This window comes from Antedon mediterranea, chromosome 4 (assembly GCF_964355755.1).
Source record: "Antedon mediterranea chromosome 4, ecAntMedi1.1, whole genome shotgun sequence".
NCBI lineage: Eukaryota > Metazoa > Echinodermata > Crinoidea > Comatulida > Antedonidae > Antedon > Antedon mediterranea.
Genome location: NC_092673.1, coordinates 2,393,174 through 2,404,950, shown reverse-complemented (window position 1 = coordinate 2,404,950; position 11,777 = coordinate 2,393,174). Strand labels below are relative to the sequence as shown.

Sequence of the window (11,777 nt, the reverse complement as noted above, 5' to 3'; positions counted from 1 at the left end):
ATGAAACGAAATATAGTATCCAGAACCAGCTCTACCATGGTTGGGGGGCTGAGCTAAGAAAACTGCTAGGTCTTTATAAATTGCACTTATACTTTGAAAATGTCTGGCATAGAGGCTTAAAAAGGGGATCTAAGCAAGGAATGGGTATAGGAAGATATCCCTTACCATTATGCATAAAATATCCCTCGTTTGTGTCCATTTAATAGTGATGTCCTATGAATATGGGTATCTCAGAAAGGATTGTAATACTGAAAGTATAAATATAAAAAAGGGCAAAATAATAAATATCTTTAAAGATCAGTTAATGAAGACAAATTGGTACTTAATACAGCTTTATTATCCAACTAAAATGATAGATTCTGATAGGATTAGTGCCATATGCATAAGTCTAGACAGGAAAACTGATCATCATGTTCTGTATAAAAATATGAAATTTGTAAACAAATTCTTTACAAACATATAATACATTATTTTGAAATATTATACACAGAGTTTTGTACATAATAAGGGAATGATTTTTGGATAATAAGATAATAAAAGAATATACAGAATATTAGGAACAATCTCTTTTGTGATACGTCGAGTGAAGGTACACTAATCATCTTCGTCAAGTATGAAAGTGTAACACATGCCTCAAGCAGTGAAATACACACACTCAAGATTCAATAATTTGACAGTATGCATTTCATCATCATCAGGATTGTTAAAAAGAACGAGAGTAGTTAAAATTAACGTCTTGTTGCTTAGAGATGTGCTGCTCGCAGATATGAAAAAGCATTAATTTCTAGGAATGTTAATAAATAAAGTTTCTCAGAATATGGTAAAAAACAAAAGGTCATAGATAAAAAATACAGATTACCATAAAGCTGTCTACACCATAAAAAAAGTGTGATGTGCCCAAATATGGTAGTGATATGGCAAAATATGGTAGTGATATGACATCATCATGCCCATATATGGGCACATCACATTCTTTTGTCACATAAGGTTTGATAGTGTAGACAGACCTTAAAGGCATACAGAGTAGTGACTGCTTGCACAATAAAGTGTGACCAAAATGTTCTATATTTTGCATTGTAAAATTCATTTGTCCCTTTGATTCACAATATGTACAGAGTGCAGAAGTTTGGAAGAGGTCTTCCAGAGTTCCCTTTACATCATGACACTATTAAGGACAGAGAGAGCAATATGCTACTTAAAATTGTCACTCAACATAAACATACCGTATTTTATCTGGTACTTCTAACTCTAATAGTTTTAAACATTACAAGATGTTATTTAGTAAACAAATGTCAAAAATGCCATTCAATTTAAACTGTATCCATGACTACAACAGACGGTTCTTTATATAAATGTCAAACTCAATATTGTATAAACCCAATATTATAATTAATCATTTTGAATTATATATATCTTTTTTTCTATTTAACTTTAGCATAGTTAAACATGGTTATTATGTAATTTTAAAAAACATCTTAGTTGTTTTTTTTGTTGTATATAAATGTTGTTATCATTCCTTTAATGTTCCCAGGCCTCCAAGGATGTATTCTATTCTTTAATCTATTTACAAAATAAAATTTTCTTAATAATTTAAGGGAATTACTCACTTTATAACCTTTTGTACAATTTCTTTAATGATCATCATTTATTTGTTGAAAAGAAGACATTCAATTCAATGTCTATTGAATGTATTTAGGAGCATGATCAATTAAAACATATGTAATGCTCTGTCTACACTATCAAACTTTATGTGACAACAAAATGTGATGTACCCATATATGGACATGATGAGGTCATATCACTACCATATTTGGGTATATTACAATATTTGGGCACACATTTTTTGTCAAACTAGTTTGACAGTGTAGACAGAGCTTAAGATCTTCTATAGTAATCTCCCTTATCAACCTACATATTGGCTCCATTTGTAAACTCCATTCTCTCGCTTAGAAAAAAATAAAAAATCAAATCATTCCGCTGATTGGATCCTTCCAACTAGCCTACAATTACACAATAGAAAAGGATTCCACCGCTCCCCGCCTCCTAATCTCTAAATGAGCATTTTGTGTACACTGGATCTAAAGTTTATAGTCATTATCCGAGAAGAACACCATGGAGTGAGTGATCCTCAAACCCTTGCCACAAAGCGATGGATTACGGTTCCACTGTTCAGCCACTTATACAATGAAACTACAGGAATTAGTCACCATTTTTAGATGTTATTCAACCCATCATATACATGAGTATTAGCACCTCCTAACAACTGATATTCTTGGAATAAAATCATTATAAACTACTGTAATCTGTTTGTTAGGGAATAAACGTTATTGCAAAGCATCCTGAATGATAAATCTAAAGGTTTTTCCATTATAAATTATTTCCACATACCACGTCCTACTTAGTTTCTAACATATAAGGCTCTGAAAATGCTTAAAACATCAGATGTTTTGCTTATTAAAAAAGAAAAAAAAACACAAACTCTATTGTCATTCAACTTGAACTGTGGGCTTGGTTACGACACGGGACATATGGCATTGCATAAACACGTTCGCATGTACTATAATATTGATTGCAAATGTTTTACAGGTCTTTTTACGCACCGATATATATTTTATGAACGCGGCACATTTAATATCATCAGACACGATTTAATTAGTCCACAAGATCATGAAAGCCATGTTTTTTATTTACATTCACTATCCGTGCATGCTTTATAAATTTGTATAATATATTAATATTAATAAAATTATTAAATTAACAGGGAATAATAAATAAATCATGTTATACAAGGTTCATAAACTTTTTAAAATTATAAAAATGATGATAAAATTATAGTATGTCTCACAGCCAGATAAGAGAGTGTATTGTTATTAATGTAATGTTTTTAACAGCAGTATACATAACTTAGAAAAATGAACGAAAACAGTGAAATACTGTTAATTTGCCACCTATAATAGGGAGGTTTCGCAATCTTACGAATACGATATCGAAAACGTCACGCACACGTATTCGTTTTTCGTAAGCCAGTAAAAATCTGTTTCGCATGGCAACGTAATATTGAGGGTGCCGTCCAAAATATGACTGCGGTAAATTTGAGCAAAGAGCAGGTACGTGTTGCTTGGTGCTTGGCTGCCTAGGCCTAGCGTAACATCAAAGCGAGTGAGGACTTTAAAAACTGCTATTTATCAAAATTGACCTGGCATTTTAGTAAATTACTTTAGTAAATTACTTTCAATAAAAGTATATAATTATATTATAATCATGAATCATTCCTGATTCAAATGCAAAATGTGCAAAATAGATCAAAAACTATACTCGTTTTGTAGTTACGAATATGACTGGTGATATTCGTCAACACAAATACGCTTTACGAATATGAAATGGGGATCAGCTCAAAAGTTTCACAAATGTGTGACGTATCTGTTTTCGTTATCGTATTCGTAAGGTTGCGAAACCTCCCTAATAGTCTTGTGTCTTGGACAGGGGAGAAAACCATGTAAAAACAGGCTGTGAGAAATGAAGTGAACTTTACAAAATTAGTATGTTGATATTATTAGTAACAAATAAGTAATTAAACAATTCAATTTAGACAAAATGATTTGTTGTTAGGTTGTACAAAAAATGTAATATTTGTTATGTTGTAAAAAACAAACAAAAACAAACAGAACTACAAAACATTAAAATTCCAAAAGTTATTTATTTTCTATATAATAAAACACATATTAACATAGACTATCGTAACCCGTATAATTAAGAATAAAAAGGTAGGTCGTACTGATTGGGCTGGGTGGAAGGGAGAGGGGAGGGAATACAATATATCTATATCCCAGAAGCAAAGTTGATATGGATCATCTTGGATATCTAACTATCTAACATAAACCTTTGTTAGTAAGAATAATTGTTAGTTTATGATAACAAAATTAACTCAACTTATAATTTATTAATATTCTGTATACATGTAATATTAATATTTGTATTATCACAGATAAAACTATACAGTATGACTAACCCTGCCTCTGTAGATATGAGGTAGAGGGCTTTATTTATAAATGGGTCCTGCGAATACTGGCCATCATTTATTTGTATACAGAATATAAGGAAAAACAAACAATAAACAAAAGTTGATTTGTGCAAATGAATGGATGTGAATAACATACTATTGACTTACTATAAAACATTGTTAAAATACATTGACAGTAATGTTACAATCAACTTACCAGAAACTGGACACACTTATACTGGCCTAAAAACTAGACACTTTTGGCTGGCCCAAACTGGACGCCCCCTTGGACTGGCCCAAAATTGTACACATGTGGACTGGCCCTAACTGGACACTCCTTGTACTGGCCAAAACTGGATATCCTTATCCTGGACTAAAACCAGAAATTCTTGGCTGGCCCAAAATTATACACATGTGGACTGGCCCAAACTGGACACCCTTGTGCTCATCCAAACCAGACAACCTTAGGCTAGCCCAAAACTGGACACACTCGTGCTGGCTCCAAACGAGACACACTTGTGCTGGCCCCAAACTGGACACAATTGTGCTGGCCCCAAACTGGACACACTTGGTTTTCAAATAGCCTATTTTTTTTTGGTAATAGTTGACTATAATTTTTTTATGTTTTACAATAAAATTTCAATCACAAAAACATGAACTTAAAGTGCTTAAATGAAATAGTAAAAAATGTACATTTCTTGAATACTATACTAATCTAGAATGTCCAGCTAGCTCCACGTTTTTAAATTGCAGGTATCTTTTTTTTTTTTAATCAAAATTAACCACGAAATGGCCAAGACCTAGCAACTTACATGGAAGCTTGTAATTATGTGTAATCATCTATTTCACCTTTTTGTTTTCTTGATTGAAATTCTTCATGAAAAGAAAATGTTATATATAAAAATTCATCTTGTGCTATTAAAGCCAACAAGTTGAATTTCAATATACTGTACCATAGAACAATTCATTATAAAAATGTTTTAAAACAAAAATAATATCATTATTTTTGTTATTAGCTTGATTTTTAGATATTGCGAGAGTTAACCAAGTATTTCTTTCATTTATAAACATATATTAATAAAAACACTTTATAATTTTAATCTAAATACAATTAGTGAAGAAAGAAGCAAGTTATAATGCTATAATGAATAATATATTATTAATATATAATATTTATATCTGTAAATAAAAATCTGCTATAACAATACATTATTTAACTCTCATATATAAACCAATTTAATGCAACTGATGTTTTTGAAAATTCAACAATGTACATCAATTTGGATTAAAGGTTTAAAAAAAGGGTGGTGGGAGTATGGGGGTGACTTTTGATGATAAATGTTGAAAACTATGGTTATGTTTCTGAGAAAAATTGTCAATAATTTAATATTCAAGTCAGTTTGACACTTTTTTTATGATTTGGAGTACAATTATGTGATAATAAAATCATAAGCAGCTTTTTTTAAATATGCCGGCAATAATTTGTAATCTCAATAAAGTTTTATCTACTCGCGGCCTTTTTGTTTTCTTACAAAATACAAATTAACGTAAGTATTAAGTATATTTACACCATACTTTGTCATCAATATGTAGTCTAAACGTGAGACATCCTCTTATTAATTTGTTTAATTATTTACCCTACAATTGCTTGTTAATTATTCATGCCAGTACATATCCTGAAAAATGTTTGTGGTTTGTCGGGCAATGTTTATTTGTTGAGGTATTCTATGTTGTTGTTGTACGTGAAAATATTCTAGTTAATTTGAAAACAATGAATCATAGAGATAACAACAAATTGAATATTCATAAGTTGCTCAGAAAAAAAAGTTTTGAGAACAGATTGTCTTAATGTAGAAGAATGACGTATACCATAAGGTATTGTGTGGAAAAGCGATAATGCTGCAGTAAATATCACCATGTAACAAACTTTATGTGACAAAAAAATGTGATGTGCCCATATATGGATGATGATGATGTCATCCTTTACTATATACTATATTTGGGAATATCACTACCATATTTGCGCACAGCACACTTCTTCTGTCAAACTAGTTTGATAGTGTAAACAGAGCTTAAGGAAAATAACATACTAAAAGCCATGCCTGTCTTCCTGTATGTCGCATATATCTTCTGTAAAAGTTAGTAGGTTCAGATGTTTCTGGTTAAATGGTAGTATGCTTGATACTGAAAGCTGTCACTATTCCAACATCAAGATCTAAATACTCCTGAAAGAAAACAAATGATATTTTTCAATAAACTACTGACAAGCTTTACAAAGGTAATAGGGAAGGATGTGAACATAAGAGCCCTTTTTCTGAAAGGCCTGTAGGGATCACATGTTTGTATATTACGAACATGATGAAACAAATCTATATGTATGTAGCTTATTTATGGTAAATAGCTCACAACAATTTTTGCTCATTTTATGTTTTTATTTATTTATTTATTTTTTTATTTCATTTATTTTGTCTCATAAAAATACTATATAAAAAACATGGACAAAGAACAAGAAAAACATCTCACAAAACGAGGCAGAGACAGGATTCCTAAAAAGCGAACTTAATCAATATCTAGTAGGTCTCCTATTGCAACTGATTGTATAAAAAACATTTAGAATATAATTTGTATAAACATTAAAAATGCATATAAATACTCTATCAAAATATATTGCAATATCTGTAAAAATCATCAATAAATAGCATAATCAATGTATGCTATATATGAATGATTAAAACAATAATCTATATAGCTGTAACATATACTACTTTATATTTAATCATACTGTACATGATAGATAATGCACTCATCATTTTATCTAAAGACGAAAGTAGCATTTATGTCAGAAAAAAAATTACGTAAATTCTAATCAAAATAATAGTTATACACTATTCATTTAGGTACGGACACAAGACTTTGCAAAAGTCAAAGGATTAAGTTAAGTTTCTATTAATAAACACAAACACGATGGAATGCAATAGTTTATTAGCTCTGAAAATGTCATTTTAAAGTTAATAAAATGGAGTGAAAACTAAATTATTGTGTTCCGTTTTTATTACACAGGAAGGAAATGAAGTGGATGTATAAGTGATATTCATTAATAAAATTGTAACAAAATTGTGATTTTCTTTTCTATTTCTAAAACCAATTTTCTTGATTATACCATTACCTGATTAGATTTCTCATGTAAAATTCTTGATAAATCCTGAACTAATTCAGTAAAGGTTGGACGTCTTTCGGGACATAACTGCCAACACTCTCTCATAATGTGATATCTATAAATACAAATAACATTCAAATACCATTAGGCGCTAGAGAGAACAACATTTTAGGCACTCTATATGATTCACATCCATTGTAAGTCCAATAGTTGCTAGGATTTGGGCATATTCTCATATTTTGGTTTCATGAGGATGATTAAGCCTAAAATATTGGTCATAGAGATATTCCTGACATAATATCAATTGGTTTGTGGGGTGATAGCTGAGTGCATATAAGTTTTTCTCCACCTATTATTTAATTTTACATTCAGTTTTAAGCTCTATCTACACTATCAAACTTTATGTGACAAACAAATGGGATGTGGACATATATGGACATGATGATGTCATATCACTACCATATTTAAGCATACCACTACTATATTTGGGCACATCATACTTTTTCTTTGTCAAACTATAATTTGATAGTCAGACAGAGCTTTAAAATGGAAATTCTTCAAAATGGTATTAATAATAAGAAAATGGAGGACCGTACATTTGTAGTGAGCATCCTCGGGGCTGACTTAGTCTTTGTCCATCCATCAAATATTTCAATATCATATTGGTTGGCACGCTTGGATACGGAGTCATTCCAAGTGTCATGATCTCCCATAGCAACACACCGAATGACCATACATCGCTCTGTGTGGTGAAGATGTAATCCGACATGGTTTCTGGAGACATCCATTTGATTGGCAGCCAAGTCTAAAAAATGATTAAATAATTAATTGATCAATTTCTTCATACAACAATGCTTTTTCCCTCTTCAAAAAAGTTTTTAAATTGTGTAGTTTAAAAATAAACAATAGTTTAAATACATATCATGTTTACCAACTACCTTTTACCAATCTTGGAAATTCTTTGTTTTTTCACATACAATAGAGCTATTAATTACTGCTCCATTCACACGCGTAATCCTTCCTAGCCATTTTTTTTTTTATTGCAAACATACGATGTATTGTCTTTTGATTGCTATCCTACAAAAGACATTTATTGTGATTCTACGAGAAATATTGTTTTTTGATCGCAACCCCACCACCTTCCATAACTATGCCATAATTTTTTTTTTAATGTATGATGACCTATTACACAATAACACCAGATTACACAATAACACACCAGGGTTGATGGTAACCGGAACATACCAGCTTATTTGTATCAATTAAGAAAAACCAATTGACTTAATTTTGTCCATTTTCTCAACCTACTACTATAAAATGACACAAAGCACACAAAAGAATTTTGCAGGCACTAGATGACGAAAACACAACCTATGTATTCCTTTCGGAATAAAAGCAGTCAACATATTTATTTGGATAATACCAGCAAAACAAGTGATAATAATATTTGAATATGCTAAATTGTAAAATAAAATTTGGTATAAACACCATAAAACAATGTAGTTAAGCAGAATCTAGCATTTAGTACTAAACTCTACTACTACTACTCCCATTGAACATTATTATTCTAATGACTATAATGCATATTAATTACATATGTTGTATTGTATAAAACATGAATAAACAAAATAAATCACATTTTATAAGTCAATTGAACTAGTGAACTCGCATATCATATGGTCAGTAGCTTCCGCTTAATCTTTACCTTTGGGTTTGTGACCATATGGGATAATACTTAAAATATATATTTGCTATAAATGTTACTAAGTGTAAAAACTTATATTGGTCCTGTGACCTCTATGAAAGTAAGATGATGTAATATACCATTATAATATTTCTATCATATCCTTATATAAATAATTTAGTGAGCAGAAAATATGAAAAATTATTTAACATCAAGGACCTTTGTAGTAATCCTTTGAAATTAATAGTTTAAGATTCAAGATAATTGTCAAAAATGTATAGTACTTAGAAATTTCTTTTCCTCAAGGCAACAATTTAAAGTATATAAATGACATTTAAAAATTAAGTAAAAACTTACTATAATGTTTCAATTCATATAAAAATACAGATATGAAAATTGTATAACTTCTTTTCTTTAAATTTCATATAAATTCTATGTATACACATACAAATTTCAAATGAAGTATCCTTAAGTATCTAAATAAATGTAATAATGTGTGGTAAAAGGCAAGGTATAACTCAAAAGGGTCTATCTATTTTTTAAATGAGTTTATTCACATTTTAAAATGATCGTTTATTAGATTGAGTCATTCGCTAGATTACCTTGGAATCTTTTCGATAATAATCCATGCTTTTCATGTCGCAAGCAAATCCAAAGTCAGCAATTTTCATCACAAAGTCTTCCGTCACCAGGATGTTACGAGCCGCAAGATCTCGATGTATACACTAGCAAAAATTGTTGAGTTTATTAGTATACTATATGCATATTTAAATAAATTTGAAATGAATATTAACTTAATCCTACCAAAATAAATGTTTAGTTTATTAGTATATCCATATTTAAATCAGTTTGAAATGTATAACAGCTTAATTCTACCCAACATCGACATAATTTAAATACATACTTTTTTTAATTGAGAATGATAATTTACCCTTAGAAAAAAGTTGAAAAGGATCTGTCTTATGCTATATTTAATACATCATACATTGATATAAAGTTTGCGGTACACCACGTATATTAGTTCTGAAGTTTCTCGACGTTTCAATCAGTATGCTTTGATCGTCCTCAGGAGTGAGAATGCAGAAAGTCCAATCCCTCCCACTGTGTGAACTTGCCATTGTTTCTGGCTTTCACACCAGTGCCACCCTATTCCACTTTTATTCCAAGTTTCCTGGACTTTCTGCATCCTCACTCCTGAGGACGATCAAAGCATATTGATCGAAACGCAACAATTCTTTTCTGAACTATCAACATTTGATTTCGCCATGCAAACCTTCAAACAATACACATCATACATTATCATACTCTTTTCTATAATTCTCTCCACAGCCATCACCACCATTGGACACTAATAAAATTGATAAAGCTAAATATTTAAGCTCTGTCTACACTATCAAACTTTGTGTGAAAACAAAATGTGATGTGCCCATATATGGACATGTTGATGGTATATCACTACCATATTTGGGTGTATCACTACCATATTTAGGCACATCACACTTTTTTGTCAAACTAGTCTGATAGTATAGACAGAGCTTAAGTTTACCTTTTTTGATGATAGATATTCCATTCCTTTGGCAACCTGATAAGCACTGGAGAACAAATCTTTTACTTGTAGAGTGATCTGCTGTTGATGGGTGTCGCTGTCGTCAGAGACAGGTGGACGATTGAGACGTAGACAATCACGAAGATTTCCTCGTTCTGCATATTCTATTATTACAAGTAACTGATCTAAAGTTAGAAAAAACATATTTGTTTGTCAACATTTGTACATATGGTAAATACCAAATTTTTGAAAGTAATCTCATACATACATAATTATTTCATCATGTTTGTAGTATAAAAACTTATGATGGTTATCTATAGGCTATTAACTTAGCATATAACTGAAATAATAGACCAAAAATCTATCGATCTATCAATATAATAAGATTGAATTTTTGTTTTAAGCGTTTACAAAACTGATTCATGTTACTACTATTAGAAATAGTGATACATTATAATTATATTTATTTTATATATATTAAAACAAAATCATAAATATATTAATTACAAACACTGTACTTCACATTTTTGGTTAAATCAGTAAATATTAGTTTTGAACTTTTTTCAATGCATTGTTGGCACAACATAAAGATGTGCTAATTTGCAGGGACTGTGTCAACATGATTCCACTGCAGTTACTGCAGTCACTTTATTTGATTCACTATTTAACCTGTTTGTGTAATTTCTTACAAAGCTTTTTTTGGGGTAATCATACACACTGCATATTGTAGCGGACTGCCTCATAGCAAATTAAAATCATATGTTACTGCAGTAGAATACTTTTGTCATAATCCCTTAAAGATTTATTTTCCCCCTGAAAAAAATAATTCTTAACAAAAATGTTGTTGAATATTCCATTTTTTTGTAGCATAATAGTTATTTACTTTGAACAAAAATTGGATCGAAAAAAAAAGTATTTACCTGAAAAAAAATGTAATTTAAAGCAAAAAATGGTCAAATTGACTGCCAGCCAATGGATTTTTAGTTGAATTTAACCATTTATTTTATCATTTTATAAGTGAAAACATTATTTTTTTTAAATATTTTTTTTTCTATAGAAGTGATTAACTTTATTAAAACTACAAAATAACATATTCAAAGTCTGATTTAATTAATCTTCATTTTTCATGGTTTTGGGGGACAATACATCTTTAATGTTGCTATTTCACTCACCTCCATGTGTACAGCAACCTAGAAGATTTATAATATTAGTGTGACGGCCAATTTTTTTCATCATGTGTATCTCATCCAAAAACGCCTCAAAATCAAGTCTTGTTGCTGTGTCTTCAATAAACAGATTAAAAGAAGTGTTTTTTTTTACAATTTACAAAAACCTAAATGTTGTCAATCTGCTACTGTATATGGGCACCTGTTCTTACCAACGCTTGCCA

General features: G+C 30.3%; 1 protein-coding gene across 2 annotated transcripts in view; it reads right to left on the bottom strand.

The window, feature by feature from the left end:
* Positions 1-5,290: 5,290 nt before the first annotated feature.
* The window catches only part of LOC140047864 (fibroblast growth factor receptor 3-like), a 29,021-nt gene continuing 22,534 nt past the window's right edge, over positions 5,291-11,777 (bottom strand). For both annotated transcript variants that reach the window (XM_072092898.1, XM_072092899.1), the window contains exons 15-20: positions 11,560-11,670; positions 10,388-10,572; positions 9,444-9,566; positions 7,754-7,962; positions 7,167-7,272; positions 5,291-6,225 (exon numbers count right to left, since the gene is read on the bottom strand). In XM_072092898.1, coding sequence (XP_071948999.1) covers positions 6,163-6,225; positions 7,167-7,272; positions 7,754-7,962; positions 9,444-9,566; positions 10,388-10,572; positions 11,560-11,670 — 797 coding nt within the window. In that variant the 3' untranslated portion in view covers positions 5,291-6,162. The remainder of the gene's footprint in view (positions 6,226-7,166; positions 7,273-7,753; positions 7,963-9,443; positions 9,567-10,387; positions 10,573-11,559; positions 11,671-11,777) is intronic.